General features: G+C 39.6%; 1 protein-coding gene and 1 long non-coding RNA gene across 4 annotated transcripts; one reads left to right on the top strand and one right to left on the bottom strand.

Moving 5' to 3' along the window:
* Nucleotides 1–184: 184 nt before the first annotated feature.
* Nucleotides 185–8,359, top strand: LOC127142372 (uncharacterized). Its single transcript, XR_007813042.1, has 4 exons — nt 185–310; nt 1,606–1,769; nt 1,898–1,952; nt 8,227–8,359. It is a non-coding gene; the product is annotated as an uncharacterized LOC127142372 (long non-coding RNA).
* Nucleotides 4,180–17,378, bottom strand: map2k2b (mitogen-activated protein kinase kinase 2b). 3 transcript variants are annotated; one of them, XM_018676936.2, is made up of 11 exons: nt 8,559–10,855; nt 8,232–8,442; nt 7,982–8,128; nt 7,100–7,177; nt 6,753–6,804; nt 6,376–6,500; nt 5,955–6,168; nt 5,819–5,871; nt 5,619–5,680; nt 5,412–5,457; nt 4,180–5,180 (listed from the first exon to the last, which is right to left on the bottom strand). In XM_018676936.2, the coding sequence occupies exons 1-11, from the start codon at nt 8,645–8,647 to the stop codon at nt 5,070–5,072; spliced, it is 1,188 nt and encodes a 395-aa protein (XP_018532452.1). In that variant the 5' UTR covers nt 8,648–10,855; the 3' UTR covers nt 4,180–5,069. The 3 variants fall into 3 exon arrangements, 2 of the variants coding, with proteins under 2 accessions (XP_018532452.1, XP_018532450.1); XR_007813041.1 differs by lacking the exons at nt 4,180–5,180; nt 5,412–5,457; nt 5,619–5,680; ... (4 more) ...; nt 7,100–7,177; nt 7,982–8,128 and adding exons at nt 11,196–11,331; nt 12,248–12,430; nt 12,576–12,790; ... (4 more) ...; nt 16,121–16,224; nt 16,577–17,378 and having other exon boundaries at nt 8,303–8,442; nt 9,442–10,972; XM_018676934.2 differs by lacking the exons at nt 4,180–5,180; nt 5,412–5,457; nt 5,619–5,680; ... (5 more) ...; nt 7,982–8,128; nt 8,232–8,442 and adding exons at nt 11,196–11,331; nt 12,248–12,430; nt 12,576–12,790; ... (5 more) ...; nt 16,577–16,868; nt 17,084–17,376 and having other exon boundaries at nt 8,645–10,972.
* Nucleotides 17,379–19,091: the final 1,713 nt, after the last annotated feature.

The following is a 19,091-nucleotide window of genomic DNA, read 5'->3' as shown; positions in this document are numbered from 1 at the left end:
CGGCAGCACAGCCCACGGGAGGACATGGACGCTGAAACATCAGCGGTGTCCAATTTCAACTAAAACGAAGTAACCAAACGAAGCGGGTTTCGACAGTCTTTGGATTGACGCAGCGATTGTGTGAAATACTTCAAAATGTCACCGTTTTGTGGCTGTGAGCGACATGCAAATTGATCGGAGTGCCAATTCGCGGGGATCTATGTCGAGCGGCGGATGAGGACAGCGGAAAGCCCAACAGAGCAGACCAGTATAAGATGGAATGATAATATCAGAGGGAGGACCAATTGGTCGACGAACATTTGATTGGCACGTGAGTCGCCCAAATATGTTTCAACATCAGCCTCGAGGGCAGTCTCAATTTGCCTGCGGGTTGCTTGCGTTTTAATTTTGTTCTCACACAGTGTCTGAGCTGCAAAAAAAAAAAAAAAAGGCTTGTACATGTCTGTGTCAAAGAGAGATGGGAGTTCACCGTACGTCCTTATGCAAAATAATAAGATTGTAAGAAAATTTGAGTGGGTTACAATTGGCTATAATGTTTAAATTCATGGCCAATGACATCTCATTACAGGGTGACCTTGTTATGAACAAATTAAAAAATATTACTGTGAAAATAAAAACACTTATCACAGCGGCCTATATATGACACTATGTGCTATCCTGCAATATTCAATATAATAGAAACAATGCCACCGTTTTGTCCAGTGGTTTTAGTTTAATCCAATGTTAAGGGAGATAACACATTTATAGTTTTAAAATGCTATGAAAACATAACAGAGAAATAATTACAGTGTCCTATATGTATAATAATGTTTAGTCCACGAGTTTTAGTTTGGCCCAGTGTTTGAGGAGAGAGGGGGGGGGAGTTACAAAATGTTATGAGTACAGCCCTGAAAAAAATAGTTATGGCCATATCACCACAGCACATGTAGGTATGGTAATATTTAAAGTCTTGCTATATATCAGTATGTATTCACACTAGTTTTAGTGTAGTGTTTGGGAAAGGAAAAAAAAACCCCAAACATCTGTAGTTAGAAAAGTCTCTGACATGTTGAGTGCAAGGGTAGCAGGGGAAAAAAAAAGCAAAGCTACAGCCATTTCCTTCTCTCAAACTGGAATCAAAAGCCTGACTTTACAACATGACCCAGCACCTAACTCACACAAAATGGCCTGGCTGCAGTTTTTCACATGAGTTGTACATTGGTGGTTATGTAAACAGGTCTGCAGTTAATGTCAGTGTTTGTTTTGAGACTTTCTAGAGAAAACCTCAACTGGTTTTGAGGGGAAACAACCTAAATAACATCTGTGCCGGCCTTTACGAGAAAACTCAACCATCCACTTTGTGGTTCACAACACATGCTCAGCATGCATTGCACACATGCAACTCACACCTGTATGCCATTAACAGTGGCACTAACATGTTATCCTTTTAGAACTGAATAAATGTTTTTAAAAAGCACCACATAATTTTTAGCTACAGAGACAGACAATGCATGCTTTAGACTGCACTGTTAGAAGAGTTACAACCTAGCTTGACATATTTTTGACATATTTCAGTCAGTGTGAACGCATCAACCTCATTATGACACAACTGGTTTCATGTCACAGATTCACTTGTGAAGCTCCTACAGTACACCTGGGGAAAGGCGCATATATTTGCCATGGAAGTGATCATATCGCAGCTCTATACCAAGCATCAAACAATGTTTGGTTTGTTGCCTTTAAAAAGTAGGACAAGCAGCATGGAGGCAAAACAAGATCAAGGTTGAACGGTAAGGCACAATACATATATAAAAAAAAAAACAAGGCTATATTTAGAGTGGAACTCCATTTTCTAACCCCAAAGTGTGTACCCTCCTCACCACCCACTCTTTCCTGGGCTCTCTTCTTCTTCTTATAGATGAGCACCATAGCTTTGAAAATGGGTTACCCCCATGCAGCCGCCCACGCATCAGGTACAGTATAAAAACCTGGGGCATCCTGTTATGACTTCTGGTTTCCTGTTTCCTGTGAAAAATACAGCCCCCTCTCTCTTTCACACACACTCACACACACACACAAACACACTGATGTTCTCAACCACTCATCACGCACCAAACAGAGCAGGGCTGGGATCAGTCATTCCAAATATATTAGTTTGTACTTGCAATCCTGGCTCAAGTATTTAGGAAAGAACTGAAGATAATATCATAGTGCCTATTAGATTCAATAATTGATACAGTGGTATGTTTGCCCATGTTATTATCCCAGGAGGGCTTAATCCAGTATCTTAGTGAATGGGTATCACACACTGTGATATTCTAGTGGTCAGCCATCAGCATTGAGAAACATACAAAGCTGCAGCATTGTGAGGAAGTCACCATGTTATAAGGTGACATGAGCAGCTGTTTCCCCTATTCTTCACAACATTTAATTTGTTTTTTATTTCATGTATACATATTCTCATTTCACATGCTGGAGAGGAAGATGTACAAGTGTCAAGGGACCACTGAAACACCAATAACGGTGGTGTGTGCTCGTGTGTGAACTGCTCCCCTGCCAACCCCCACTTGCCAAAAATATGAAAATAAGACTGTTTGCTGTTTGTGACACACAACATGCTGCCGCTGCACCCTCCCCCAGGCGCCAAGATACCTGAGCATCTCTCTCAACAGGGGTCAGCCACATCACCCTTAATGAGCAGAAATCTTTCTACCTTCCTGTGGTGGCTCTAGTCTGCCACGCTGAGTGACGGCGTGCATTAATTGTCTTGGCACAAACTCATAGCCCACCCCCACACTCACCCACCCCATCTTTCATGTTCGAGCTTTTGTTGCTACTGAAAAAGACTTTTACAACATTTGTTTTATATCAGTTTGGGATGGAGGTCATCATCCTGTTTATACACGATGTCTCAAAAAGCAGCAATGTTCAGTATTTTTCTACAAATCAAAGAATCATTTCTTTCTTTTAATCAGGCGTTTACATTCTATAGAGCCTTCACTCACTTTTTTCCTTGTTTTGTTTTTTTTGCAAGAGAAAAAGCAGAATGACATACTGTTCTTTTTCCTCATTTTTAGCTCATCATCCCCTCCCCCTTTCTTGCAGATTGGAATTCATTAGCAATCAAAGAGCCACTGACAAACGCCCAATCTTAATTACCCTCACATTTGCATATTTGCATATTAATGACTGCAGACTTTGCTGTTTTTCTGCTGCAGTAGTCCCCCCACACCCACACTCCCCTCCTGCCTCCCATCAACACTGCTCAGACTTAGCCACCCCACATACTGCAACACTATGTCTTTCTCAGTGCTTCAAGGCCTCACACTTTCAGATTGAAGTTGACAGAGACGTCAAGGGGGGACGTTTTATAATCGCTCCAGACATAAGCCAAACAGATGAATCACTGTGCTTGTAATTCAAACAGGATGAATGTATTTCACCAGGGCTTTAGTTCACTTCCCTTGCCTTCTTTCAGTGTTATGTATTAGGTCACTTGGTTGCAGCAATGTATAGACAATACACCCCTCACCCTAGGGTGTATTTTGATATCTTAGTTTGGAAGCATACTTTAGTGAGCAATTGTACCAGAAGTACTCACTGCTATGGAGTTAATACGCTGCCCCCATCTGGTGAAACTAGAGTAAGACTAAGAAGTAATATTCCAGCAAATGAAGACATCATGTTTGCAAATAAATATTACAATACATACATTTATTGACAATCATGACTTTATAAAGATAAAGCCTTTGATGATTTTACCATAAAAACATCACAGATGTTACTGAAAGGATGACGTACGCAAAAAAGAACAAAACAAAGGAGTGAAATGCTCCAACTCTGCTGCAAAACAGGATGCACTTCAATGGCGAATCCATGTCCTACATCATACCCTATAGGAAGAAATAACTTCTATAACCTATAATTATTAACTTATAATAATATTGTAATATTTATAATTATTAACTTATAATAATTCTATAATAATTAGTTTCAGCTGAGACTACTTAGTGAGTCATGAGAAGGTTGCTTAGGACATAGAAACAGTGAGTGTCCAGGGCTGAATCTGTAGGTTTTTTTTTTTTTTCCCTAAAGGCAGCCACTGCTCCATCACAGCTAATATGAGGCTAATAATACCAAAGCAAACTGAGGACACCATTTAAGAAACAACCCCAAGATACAGAGAGAGCAGAGAGTGCATTTAAAGTTGTAACTTTTTTATTTTTGGCTTTGACATGAGTGTCATGCTAAAATATTTTAAACACTGTGCTTCACCTCAAGACATCTCAAAGTTTGTAGAAATCAATCACATCAACAAATGCAAAAAAAACCAACTAATTCCTACACTCAGTCACCTCTTGCTAACACAGACACACACATAACCTCTAAAATAATCTGATTCTTACATTTCTCAATGTGTTTGCATATTATATATAAAAACAAATCCATATATGTCTCTGTCTGTACACATGTACAGATGCTTAACTATGATTGTAATAACTGAGACTGACAAACTCGTGCTGTTAAGCCTCAGAACACTCTGGAGAAATTCAGAAAAGAAAACCAAATAGCTGAACTGAAAAAGAGACATGTTAGAAAATTAAGCACAGCTATTGTATTTGTTTTCATATTCCTTAAAGAGATAAATCTTTCAGTTTAGATACAGTATGTACAGTCTGTGTGACTGCAGGGTATTGAGGCGAAGATGAACAAAAACCTAATGGTGTGTTAGTCTCCAAAATCCTGAACTGAACTTAACACAAATTAGTAATGACTGATGTTTTCCACGTTGCCAACGAACATTCAGAAGAATTATACTGTAATTGATTTCAGAGGAAAATTTCATGGATAACAGAATCTCAGTGGACTGACTCCACAAAGGATATAAATTGTAGATAGAGTATCTTTGCCAGCATGTGACTGACTGGCTTAGATGTAAGCAGAGTTGATCTGATAGCTGGAGCCTTTAGGGGTTCACCAGAGGGGGGATGTGGCAAACAAGCTGTTTATATGTGTGGGTGTATGGTTTGAGGCAGCAGCTTCTCCATGTTTTTACATACTGTGCGCGAGAGTGTGAGTAGATTGCGTGTTCAGTCTGCAGTGCGCGTGGGAGTACTTGGTTGGTTCAGCCCCATGGTTTTACAAAGCCAGCCGGCAAAATCTACCTCCTCCGCTTCAGATCGCTTGATGAACATATGGTTCTGCAACAAAACACAATCACATAGACATAAGATACTGGACATTAAAAACTTAGTGATTGTGCTGCTGACTATGGCTGTACAATTGATATGAATATAACATTTTCCTTCAATTCCAGTTACACTTTGGTTCAGCTAAAGTGTTTCTACCTTCTATTTGACTTGTCAAATATTGAACATGTTCCCAGTGCAAACAGGCCAAAACAAATTTGTAGTCTGCCTGAGGACACTTACCGTCAACATTTTCAAGTCTGCCCTGTCAGCTGGATTTTTTATGAGACTGAAAATAACAAAGGAGAGAGGAATGAAAGCTCTTCATACATCAAGTTACTCTCGAAATATTGGATCACATGTTTATGATTACTTCTGATAGCTAACATTAGAGGATGTGTTGTGTGTTAGGTGTAAGTAACAAAACACAGCTGAGCAATGTTGTCTCACCACTTTGTCACAAAGTCCTGGAAATCAGAGGTGAATACACCATGTGGTAGTTTGGGAGGGGGCTGAAATACAGATGAAAGTTGAATGAACATCTGGTCCTATCACCAACCAACAGCAGTGTGCGGTAGCTTCCTGATTTAGCAAGGATGACAGTCAATACTGTATCAGGGGGCAGTTTTTAGCTGTTTTTAGATTCTTACCTCATTTACTATGTAGTCTAGGAGTTCAAAGATGGCCATTACAGCACCATGACCTGGAAAAGAAGCAGAGGTTAACTGAGTTTTATATTCATCATTTCTAACAAGACTGTTAGGTACGCACAGATTTTATCCTCACCGCTGACAGGTCTACCCGGTGGTCTGGGTCTAGGTGAAGTGCTGTGTGTCTCTCCCTCACTACCATCCAAGATGGGTCTTCCAAATATGGCCTCCAGTTCTTTCGCGTCTGGAGGAGGGATGGGGTAGCGTCCAATCGACAGCTCCACAAGGGACAAGCCCATACTCCACACATCTGACTGCACTGAATAGTGGGTTCCCTGCAGTCTCTCAGGCTAAACAGCAAACATGAGCAATAAACAACAAAGTCAGAGATTAAAATCATATCAACAAATACAAGGAACTGTTCAAGTATTAAATGTCAGATATAAAATAGATGAGATGTTGTTCTGGTGTTACAGTTGAACATTAAAAAATTCCTTGAAAAACAGTAAAAAAAACAGAGTTCATTTTTTCATAGCATAATTCAGAGACCAACCTACCGACATGTAGGATCTCGTTCCAACAAAGGAATTGGCCATAGAGTCTATGAGCTGCCCGCTCACACCAAAGTCACACAACTTGATCTCACCGCGTGAATTCACCAGTATGTTTGAAGGCTTCACATCTGTTAGAAAAAGGGATAGGTTATGAAAACCTCTCCTGACTGGACATTTATAACAATATGTAACCACATATAACAATTATTAACATAAAGGTAAATTTATTATTTAGACTGAATTTATCTTTGGCATGTGAAAGCAAGTATTAACAGGCTAATACAAATGCTTTAAATTAAAGCATCTTGCTATTGTATGTTACAGAAAACCAATAAATAAATCTATATTAAATCATTATTTAATAATCAATAATTACCTACCTCTATGCATGATTTGGTGTTTTTCTCTTAGGTAGGCAAGGCCTCTCAAAACCTGTTTTAAAAAGAGGAGAAATGATTAAAGTCAATAACTGTAACCAACCTTAATGTGAAAACAACAGTCAGAGACAAGCATGAAACCAATCCAGGCCCATGATGTGTGTCTGCATAATAAGTCCATGATTTATTTTGAGCTTAGTCCAGTAAACTGAAAGACTGATATGACAACAGAAAGATCTTGATTTTTGTAAGTCTTTATGAAACTGCTTAATCTAAATAGGACAAATTAGGCTAACCACTGTTTCACAATGTCAATACTGTAATATAATATAATATGACAGTATACTTACAGCTATGCTGACTTTGCCCAGAATCTCTTCAGGGATCCTTCTTGCTTCTTTCAGCACCTGGTCCAGAGATCCACCATCCTGAACAAAAAAAGAGGCAACAAAGACAACAATGAGTCATAAAACAAACTGTTGAAAACATGGTTTCAGAGGCCAACATCTTTCTCATTACTGTGATATGTCCTTATATTGTGAAAAGGTACAGTGGTACTCGGGCTGTGGAATGTCCACACATATGTTTCTTAGAACAATTATTCTAAAGTAGTTTTTAACTTCATGTCATGGCTGCCACAACACATTTACACAGTATTCAGTCACAACACTGTTGTTTAACAAAAACCTTGAATCCGTTTGAAAACTAAATTAAACATGATACTGACACATAACTACAGCAAGACCATGGAGGATCAATGCCCCCAGTCAGTGTCAAAAGTGTCTCCAAGTCCAGTTAGACATTTTCTGTACCTGATCATCAGTGTGGGTGTACACTGCTGAGCCAAAACACTGTGACCAGCATGGGCACTACAGTCTGCAGCCATGCATCTCCATACACAGCAAGGTGTGATGCACTATATGCTGCGATGCATTTCACCCATAACAATCATACACATTTTCTGCGACTTGTGCCACAATATTATTGGCCATAATAATTTTGACTTACTGTCTTTATATATCCCAGACCAGGATATGTTCTGTTGTTATGAGATAATCAACATTACTCATTTAATCTGTGAGTGGTCATAATGTTTTGGCTTGTCAGTTTATAAAAATACAAGAACGTAAGTGCAAAATAAGATAATTTTACTGTAGGAATGAACAATAAATACAATACATTACCGTTAATATCTACCCACACACACTGTTAATCCTCTTCAGTTCTCTCACCATGTGTTCCATACAGATACTGATCTCGCCGTCGCTGTAAAAGGCTCCGTAGAAGCCCACAATGTAGGGAGAGTTACACTCATGCAACACCTGAAGCTCTCGGATGATCTGGTTTCTGATAGCAGGTTTAATTTCTAGATGAATGAGCTGAACAGAAAAGAGAATCGAGATGGAAAATGTATTCAGTTACTTTCCCACACAACAGTTTGATTAAAATCAATATTAATAATCTCATCTATCTGTAGCTCACCTTTCTGGCCATGATGATTCCTGATGGTTTGTGGCACTCCTTGTTGACGACACCCCCATTGCCTGCACCCAGCTCACAGATACGATGGAAATCATCATCTTTCAACTCGCCTACCTTGGCCTTCTGGGTAAGGAAAGCTTCTAATCTCTTCTTCTGCTGTTCATCCAGGTCCAACTCTTCCAGTATTTTCTTAAGTGCCTCTAAATTAGCCCTGGGAAAATCAGTTCAGGATAGGAATAAACCATCTTTTAGGTTGCACAAATGACTAACACATTTACAACGTACACAGGATAAGATGATAACAATTTGGTCTGTAGGATAACTTACTCAGATGCAACGTCTGTTTTGGTGAAGGAGGATAATCCATCGCCAGTAGGAGCAATGTTTAAGGGAACTGGTTTCTTTTTAGGAGCCATGCTTATATGTGGATAAACTATGGGCCGAGGCTCAAGAAACTTCTCTCCTGGGCTATAGATAATGATTCACTAGGTCTACCCTCTCCCCTCGTAGAGGTTTCTGACTGAAGGTAAAGTAATATTATCTGTGATCAGCATGAAGATTTCTTTCATAGGCGCTGTGCTTAGAGGCTAAATAACAAAAAGGTGTTATCTACCTAGGTAAATACGACCAAACCCGAGTATAGGGCTCAACACTTAACAAGGGCCTGGCCTCAGACTCTGCTTAACTGACCCCTTTCTGATTCACAACAAAATGAACAAAGCTGCAAGTTCTTTGAAAAACGAATGTGGCACTATAATGCTATCGTTAGCTAGTTGGCTAACGATATGTTAACGTTAGCTAGGTTAGTTGTTTTCCGTTAAATGATGTCGTATCGTAAGCACGATAACTAGCATTATGTTCACTGCCCTAACCTTAAATATGTGAATTTTAAATTAATCTACACCAAACTAGCTACAACGTAACGGCAAACAGAATATTTTCAGGACCAGAGCCATCACTAGCAGCTAGCTAACTTCATCTGCTAGCTGTTGCGTGACAGCACCACATTTAAATCGGAGCCGATAGCAAGCGACTGTTTTACTTGTACTTCCAGCGCCGTTTCCCCACCCCGCTGTTAAAGTTAGAAAATACCCGCTAATAGGGGCTGTAGTCTCGGTCAGTTTATCCTTGCCCCTTCTTTCAGCTAGCAGGTGTGTGTGTGTGTGGGTGTGGGTGTGGGTGTGTGTGTGTGGTGTCTGCAGACACACACCGGGTCCCAGGCTCAGCAGCAGTAGCGATGGGGGTGCGGTGCAATCATTACTGGGGCCCGGTAGCACCGCACATACTGCCCGGTGTAACGGTGGACACAATCTCGCGATATTTCAACATGTTGACAGTCAGCTGGGCAGTAGTAACAACATTCTAAAACGGGATTATGTAATTGTGTAATCATATTATTACCAACCACACTGTTCTCACATATGGGTTAATAATAACGACAGGGTTTATGTTTGGCTTCTAAGGATTTATTTTTACAATTATGAATCATTTTGCTGATAGAAGAAACATAAATTAATGTTATACACTCAGTTGTCTACCTACCTAAATCCTACCTGCATGAAATTCTTATAATGTTCAGTGTTTTTCTGAAACGGTTTTAGAGAGGTGTCGATCCAACGTTATTTTCTGCATTACATTTAAGAGGTGTCTCTGTGATTTAGCCTGATATAAATGGAGTGGACAAAGAAACACAACAATGTAACATCAATACAAACTGCAGCTAAAATGGCCTCTCTGAAAAGTAAACTTTCATGAAGCTGGGGTTTATTACAGGACTTGCAATAGACTGCATTAGTTTTGGCAAGGTGTACTTAATAAACTGCCATCTGTGTATTCATGTTCACAGACCTACACATGGCTGGATTAATCAGTTAGGTTCTCATCAGGTACAGTGCACATAGCACACTGTTCATGATATATCCATGCCTAAAGACTCACAGGTCCACTAATACTGCTGAACTGGCATAATAGCTGTCTCCATGTTTTTTATGTGTCCATTAGTTTGTGGTAATTATATTAAACAACACTTAAAAAAAAAAAAAGAATACGCACCATATGAGCACAGTCATAACTAAGATAATGAAAGTGTTACAACTACATTTTGACACACATGTTTATATACTGAGCAGAAATGTTAAACTGTCCTTGTCCGACACTTCTGACATGTGGCATTTTCTTTTCATTCAAGTAAGTGCAGCAGGGCATGAAAAAACATTAAAACAAAAAACAAACAAAATTTCCATGGCCCGTGTCCTAAATTTCCACCAGAAAGGCTTTTTTCCCCCCAGAATATCCAACAAATAAAGAAGAAATGAACAGGACCAGATGTACAATACAACAGTAAGTCTGACTTTTCATCAACAGACTTCAGTGTTTAGAGAAAATGTAACCCAGCTACTTCTTTATGCATTTAGCACTGTTACAAGTCTTTTCGAGACAACATAAATCTAAATGATAGCCATAAGCTTGTTCTGTTCTGTGTATGAGAGGCTTAGAGAATCTCTATGGCCATCTTTCATAAACAACAATAAAGTCTTATAAACACATGAAAAAACACAGAAACAGTGTGTATTTGTTTTAACGGCTTTAGTCTGCGATCACTTAACTCTTGCTGTGCGATTTTCTTTCAGCAGGGGGCGCTCTTGCTCATTTCTTTGAACTCCTCAGTTATACCTGCCTGGGCTGTAACTGTTTCCTTTGGACAGCTGTTGCAGCTTTTAAGATTGCAAGAGAAACAGAGGCTGAAGAAACAGAGAGAAGAAGTGTTAAAGTGCACAGTGTCACAAAGCTGTCATTCAGTTTGCTCTAAAACATTTTTCTCCTTTTGCACTAAAAATGAAGCTGGAGGACTGCTCTTGATGCAAAACATCACTTTCATATAATTACTACCTAATATTCAGAAGAGTAGCAATGATTTTTTTTCTGTTAATCACGACTCACATATCCAGAAATACAATGACATACCCTCTGATGGGTTTGGCTTGGCTGATGAGGTTGGGGAGTTTGCAGTTTCTGGTGTCTGGCAGAAACAAGCCAACAGCAGCAGCCATGATGCTGATTGTGCCAAAAATAATGTATGGTAGGATCTTGCTGTAAACACCTGAAAACAGAACAAAAGGTACTTGACACTGATCTGTTAATTTCCATGGGTTGCAACATGGGCCTCTTTCACAGCTGACCTTTTGACTTGTCAAACAGGTGTAATGAATAACATTATTAATTGCTGCATTGGGACAGAGCCATTATTGATGTCATTAGCTCCATCAGGGCTTTTACCTGCTGTGACAGGTCAAAAATATCTGCGAGCCAAGAGAGAAGTGTGTGGATCTGATTCTTTTAGGAATGATGCAGAAAAGAGAGCACTTTGCTGCTAATGATGCGATTCAAATTCTGCTTAGCAAGTTCGATTCAGAAAGCAAAATGACATGTAAAGACACAAAAACACCTGCTGCTAATAAAATAAATACTAATAAAGTACATTTGCCAGGCCAGAAACCTATTTCTTGCTTTTCTCTATATGGTGAGAGCTTAAGAGTAGTAGTAGTAGAGCTAGTAGTTTTTCAGCCTATCAGGCCTTGACAGAAAAGAGACCCCTCTGCCCTGCCTGACAGTGTCTCATAACTCTGTCTTTAAATGTGGTAAACAAACACTTACAGTCAACAGGGGCAAGGAGGAGTCCAATATCATAGTGTTTCTTATGATCATATAAAAATGCAATGTAATGTAATTTATAAAGTTTCTGATTTGGCAAGAAGAACATTTTAAGAGAAAGTTAAGTTGTGGTTGCTATTACTCTACTCTTCTTTTTGTATTTTTTTGGCATTTACAATTTAAGGGGAACCTCCATTAAAGGTGCAACACTTAACAGCTGGAGAATTTGTTTAAAGTTAAATATGTTCACTCAAGTGTATTTCTATAGTTTTGATGCCACTCCACTCTCTCAAAGTATTTTGGATTAAACACTACACACAAATGCAAATGCAAAAACCAAAGGGGGAACCAAAAGAAACACTTGCCCATGTAAATCACGTAGGGACAAATGATGGTGCCTATCCGTGCAGCTGTGGAGCCGATCCCTAAACCCATGTTCCTGACCACAGTGGGGATTAGCTCAGTGAAAAACACGTAGGTGAAGCAATAAGCACCAGACACACCCATCTTTCCCAGCAAGGCTAACACCTGGAACATGAGATGCATGTCTGAGAAAAAAAAAAAGAAAAAAAACCCAAAACAAATATGAAGAATAGACAAGGCATATACAATTTTACAAGTGCATAGTGTCTTCTCGTCCTGTCTGTGATCAATGATTCAATCAACATTGTGCTTAGTGTATATAATACAGACCCTCAGGAACCAGCTTGATGATTAGAAGCATGATGCCACAGAACATCAGTGTGGAGAAAAGGAGAGTGGGTCTTGGCGCCCGGTTAATCAGCAGCCAAGAGGCTACATACGACACAATGTCAAAGGCCCCAGAAATAAAGCAGTTGAGGTAGACGTTTCCATTCAGGTTACTGGTATTTAGAGAGAGACCATAAAAGACTATGGCAGTAGACATCCTGCAGAAAAACAAAATCAAGACTGAAAAAAGAAGGAGGGCAGTTTTTAAATAACACATTGATCTCAACTGTACTTTTTACTTTGAAGGGGTTATATTGTGCCCCAGCCCTAATCCAGTTTTCTCATACTGATGCCATTTATTCTGAAGAAGCTACATTATAAATATGATTGGTAATAGTAGTAGTTAGTTGCAGTAAAACAAGCCAATGTTTTAAATGTGATTACTTGACAAACAAACAAACAAACAAAAATGATCTCAGATCAAAATGGTCTCACATTATCGGGACTGTGCCTTATGTTAGTAATCACTGCAAACATTGTTAGCAGGATTAACACACTTTCTTGTCCTAACTGCACTTGCTCTGATCTGCCATGTTCACAATATATCTTAAAAGTCTCCCTATATTCTTAAAATCTTTTTCAAATTAAGTGTAGTGTGTTCTCAAATCAACTAAAGGGAATTCTTGTAAACTGTACATGAAACCATATTTAGTACAGTTAAGAACTTATAGTAAAGTAGAGTCCACATTACCATATGAAAACACTTAGAACTGTTATGTTCCTCATGTTTCGGGTGCGGATCAGGTCCATGTAAGTGTATGTCTGTGGTTCTTCACATTTATTTTGCTGAATCAGACATACATGAAAAGAAATAGAGCAGTCATGTTGCGTAGAGCAAGTGTGATGTCTTGTTGGGCCAAACTTCATTTTGGAGTACAATGGCTTCAACATGACGAGTCAAAACTGAATAAGTACCATTAGCTCCAAGCACTCTCCAGCCTCAAATATGACCTCAGGAACAGGGACTCTGTTCATTTTTGCAGCATTGCGTATGACAAGCTCAGCCTCCTCCACTCGACCTTTCTGCAAAAGCCAACGTGGAGACTCTGGAATCAGCCTGAACAGAGAGACAGAGTTTCATTGAACATTAGAAAATTAGAAGCTTCAAGAGGACGTGTTTGCATTTAATAGTGCATGGATTTGCAGTTCATTCACCCGAAAGTATAGTATGTGCACAGTGTTAATGACTGAGATCAGTATGTGGTTTGGAGCTGAGCCATAAATCTCAAGACAGAGATGCAGGAATGGGAGGAGAGAGACAGCTTTACTTTTAAAACAGCATGTGATTGCATAAAGACAGACAATTATCAGCTTTGAGAACTGGTACAGGCCGGGCCGATCTAGCAAAGGCACAAGGGCACTTGCTATGGCTCATTAGCAAACACAGTCAAACAGTGTTGTTTTGCAGTGAGCTGACAGTGAACACACAGGTTATCTAGCACAGGTTGCACACAAATACAGGCCTGTGCAGAATTTTTTTGACTGCAGTCTTATCTCTTTTGAATTGATTTCGACTGAACTTTGGTTTTCATGAGCAAGTTTCGTGTATTTGTGAAAAGTGGTGGTGGACCATTATTTTGAGGAATTCTTCGTTCTGAAGGTCCCTGTCCCATGGGTTGAAGTATATATGTTTTGGTTTTAACCGGCATTGTGCGTGTTTGGACAAGTGCGTACTGTGCAAAATCAAATCACACTGACAGAACTGATTCAGATTAATACACAACTTCTTATCATAATAATAATAATATAAAAAAATACAAAAAAGATACAATCCTTGGCATCAGTCATACATTACAATACACAGCACAACTAAGCCAGTAAAATGTGAATTTCAGTAGAGGGTACGTGGATAAAAACACACTAACATTACATAGGGCATACATGGACAGATTATGAGACAACAAGTCATTTTGCATCTTTTTGTGGTTTTATTTTTTTGGTATCTATTTGTAGTCATTTGTGTCTCTGTGGTTATCTAACATCTCTTTGTACTCATTTTGTATCTCTTTGTAGCTGTGTCATCCTTTGAGTCTGTTTGTGGTCATTTTGTGTCTATCAATAACATTCATCTTCCCACATTAATCAGACTTACCACCATGTTGGAATAAATAGGAATCCAGGGATGGCAGTAGCAACCAGTAGCATCCTCCAGCCTCGTATGAAGTAGGCAAAGAGCGGCAACAGGGCATAACCAAAGCCAAAACCGAGACTGTGGCACAGAAGAGTGAAGCTCACCCTGGCAGACTGGCTCAGTATCTCAGACCCTGACCAAGAGGAGGATCAACAACATGGCATTAATGAGAGAAAACAGGAGGGTCAAGTCACACAGAATCACTTAATCCCACTAGTGTTTTTGACTGAACATAGTGAAAACTCTCTGTAGCCATATTGACCTTGTTGCTTCCTTCAGCGGTTTGAACAGAGTACACCTGGGTTTGTGAGTGAAGCCATACAGTGGACATTATCAGCACAGTGCAATGATTTTGTATAAGGGAAAATAACATGCCACTGGCATGCTGCTAAAAGAAAGCTACACTATTGTCACAGGAAGATATTGGAGAGGAGACAGAGACAGGGACTCTTTTGAGACCTGTAGAAGTGCAAGCTCTGTCTCACCCAGTACGAGTGATGCGATGTAATTGGATATCTGGCCAAGTCCTCTCAGACAGTTGAGGATGCAGAACATGACCCAACTGACGGAGGTGGCCTGGATCAAGGCAGTGACTGTTTGTAGGACCATGGTGAAATAAAATACCGGCTTTCTCCCAAACCTGTAGGACAATGCACAAAAACATGAAAATAACATGATGACACGCCATCAGACTATTCATTGTTTTTAAATATGCTAACTATTTACTCTGGGTGTAACCTTACTTTTCTGGCCTTGTGTTCAAATAATAAATGAAGGCCCTCTGCTGAAATGTGTTGATTATTTTCACTCCTATAAAAATAAGAAACCGTTCTTTAGCTAACTAATATTTGATAATCCAACTTGTATGGAACAATTTAAAACAATTTAATTGAAGTCAGGAGTCTTAAAAATACATAGAAAAATGCATTTAAATTAGTATGTGTGTTGCTTTAATTATGGATTGAATGTATTCAATATTACAGTCATGGTTTTAGCTGAAACATTTTTTTCACACCCGCTTCCTGAAACTCATATTGTATGGCAAAGTGCTCTTTGGACATGAGCATCAATTCCTTATTGTCTGTAGAGGAACTGATGGATGAGCTCACTTTGAAGCTTTATTGTACCTATGTATTGTTCTATATTTATTTTAGAATATATTTTTACTTTTCTTTTATAAAAAAAATGGTTTTGCATGTCTTATTATTTTCCTTGTACCCCCCATGCCTCTTCTTATCCCATTTGTTAAAACTATTTTTGTCTTTATGCTTATATCATGGATTTATCATATGTATCACTACTTCTACTACTACTACCACTAATAATAATAATATTAATACCACACAACAGGACTTACTGGTCTGAGAGGTGACCACTAACAAAGGATCCTATCAGGACACCTAGAAAGAATGAGGAGGTGGAGAAAGGTACCTTCCATGCATTGTCACACACCAGATCCCACTGCAATTATCAGGACAAAAGTAATAAATATTCAGGTTTGAGTAAGGCAAATTTAAAAGAAATCTGACAATCCAAACAAATCTAATCTAATCTAATCCAAACTAATCTAATCTAAAAAAAAAAAAAAAAAAAAAAAAAAAAAAAAAAAAAAGAGAGAGAGAGAGGGAGAGAGAGAGAGAGAGAGAGAGAGAGAGAGAGAGAGTTTCAGCCATGACCCTGGGCTGTCAGAAAGCATGCTTCTCAACTGATCAGAGCAGATGACATACAGGACAGAAATCATTTTATAAACAAAGGCTACAAGTATGCAATTCTTTTATGATTCATAATTATCCTTCTGCAAATGTGTAGATACCTCAGACACAATGGTCGCTGTGTATCTCTCAGTGCTGTAGACCCATCCATCCAGGCACTGCTCTGTGTCATTGCCGAGTCCCACAGTCTCCGTCCAGTTTCCGCCCCGTTTGTATCGTGAACAGCTGTCAGGTGCGATCCAGCTGCTGCTGCTGCTGCCCTGCTCGTGGAAGGGAAGCTCCACATCTGTGCCGTTGCGCGTGGAGTTGAAAGGTATTTTGCAGTGGTGCTCGGGTGTATCCGAAACAAAAACCACGATCACTCCCATGTACCCGCAGGGAACTGCACTCAAACTGAGCAGAACAATTATTAGAATCTGAAAAGGGCCGTAGTTGCCCAGAAACGACGTAATTTCATCGAAGTCTTTCATTTTCCCCTGCAACATGATTGACTGAAGAATAAGGCGGTGCACAGATAATCCACACAAGGAAGATGTGAATGTCCTGGAAGTTAGATTTGTGTGATTAAAGCGCCAGCACGAAAGAACAACACGAATAACAAAACTCACCAAACTGGTTTGAGAATTTGCCCTGAAGATTTTTCCTGCAGCAATACTTACACCTATCCCACACTGAACATGTAATTATTGTTCTATCTGACAGGGATGATCAGTCGTGAGGAATTCCTCTGCTGCAACACTAAGGGCATCAGATCACAAGCTCTGTTTAAAAGCATTATGTCAGTAGGTTGTCCAGGGAAAGTTTCACAGATAAGCGTTGGGACTTAGGACTCAATAAAGTACAATGATTTCAGCTGGGGCGAAGTGGCCGGTTGTGTTTTCAGTGTTGTCTTTCATGTGCAGTATGTGACTCCTTATTTGGAATAAAAATAACCTGCACATCGTTTGGATGGTGACAGGTATTAAATGGTTCACCACCTGCAGGGTGCATTATGGGATATGAATGCATGAATCCATTGGTTTCCTAGATGTAAATGACTGCTGAGTCATTGCTGTAAAGGCCACTGGGTGTTTTTTAAATTGTGGGCTATAATGTATGTTATATTGTATGCAATGAAATGCCCTATGAGCCAGGGCACCAGTCACAAGGCGATGACAATAAACTGTCTGACAAAGGTGTGTCCGTGGTATGCAGAGTCTTCAGTATGTGGAAATGTACATTATGGCGATGTGCATGTGCAGGTGCACAATCTGGAAAGTGCAGGCCCCCACTACATAAATGATTCATTTTTAGGCCTAAGACTTGGTCTAAGGTTAAGGTTATTAGGTACAGTGATTATGGATAAAGATACAGTGAATGTGAGTCAGCATAGTGTGTATGTGGGTGGGCAACTTGTTTAGAAACAGTGTGAGATGAAGTTGGGAAAAGCCAGTGGGTAGAACTCCAGTACTCGTCACTGTCGATGTTGCCACCTGGATAAGCAGGTTGTTTGCAAGGTAAAACAGGCGCAAGACATGGCTGTAACAACAATACGGAAACAGAACAGAGAGGAAATTAAGAAATACACTTTTATTGACAGTATGCAGAAACAGCCATGAGGAATCTCTAACAGTAGCTGTGTGTACATCCACCACAAGATGGTGCAACATAGCACGAAATAGCCTGAGATGTGATGTGCTGGGAAAACAGGCGATGCCACTGCCCAGATATTCCTTTTCACAGGAAGTAGGTCAGGTGTGTCTTAAATATAAATGTTGCGATAAAAGCAGCGGTGATATAAGTATTTCAAAACTTGGCTTAACTAAAGGTTTCAAGTCCTGCGCTCACAATACCACTTATATAGAAGTGCAAAATGTATAAATTAGTAACTGTAACAGTACTCCTCCTGCAGAGAAATGGGCCCAGTGAGTAGTATATTATTACATTATTAGATAGTTACTAAAGATTCAACAATATGTAAGCAGTACATTATTGTTTTACAGCTAGGTGCAGTTTATTTGTTCCCAATTTAGGACGATGTGTGATGGTTAATTGGAGAGGAAAGAATAAAAAACAAAGTTCTGCCACACAGATATGTTAATTTCTTTTGGGGACATTTCTCTGATCTTTCCTTTTTTGTCTGAGATTAGGGATAATTTTACCTTTTTCAGTCTCAAACCGTTATTTATATAAAACTGTCAAAGTGTCAAAAAATATAAAAATGTAAAAACTCAACTTCAGAACAAGTACCTAAAACTGTTCTTAGGTACGTTTAAAGTTGCTACATTCAACCAGTAGATAAAAGTGTATTTCATTTACACATCAGTTAAAACAAAACAATGCAAGTCGAGCACTGTCACATCACGGCTTCCTACACCTGCGGTGACCCCCTCGTCTCCTGAACACCACACCTAGCCATTCTTCAGTAAGTGCCGTAACCATAGCAACACCTCTCCGGCCAGTGCATGGCAATGCCCTCTGACCCCCCCGGAGAGGTGACCTTTGGCTCGATGGTCATCAAGTGGGGTCAGGGGGTCAGCTCTTGCTAGAAGACAGTAAAAGCACTTCACTGATTGGCTATCATTTGCCCTTTCCATACCCTCATCTGCGTAATTGGCATATTGACCAACTGGCCCC

This window comes from Lates calcarifer, linkage group LG4 (assembly GCF_001640805.2).
Source record: "Lates calcarifer isolate ASB-BC8 linkage group LG4, TLL_Latcal_v3, whole genome shotgun sequence".
Lineage (NCBI taxonomy): Eukaryota > Metazoa > Chordata > Actinopteri > Centropomidae > Lates > Lates calcarifer.
Note: the sequence above shows the minus strand (reverse complement) of the source record. Positions and strands in the feature narration are given on the sequence as shown.

Bases quoted from the DNA above. Each gene is read 5' to 3' on its own strand.
- map2k2b (XM_018676934.2), bottom strand. From the start codon at position 16,843: ATGGGAGTGATCGTGGTTTTTGTTTCGGATACACCCGAGCACCACTGC. The intron at 14,897-15,248 runs GTGAGACAGAGC...CCTCTTGGTCAG, and splicing joins CATCGCATCACTCGTACTGG to GGTCTGAGATACTGAGCCAG. The intron at 10,973-11,195 runs GTATGTCATTGT...CTGTTTCTTCAG, and splicing joins CAAGCCAAACCCATCAGAGG to CCTCTGTTTCTCTTGCAATC.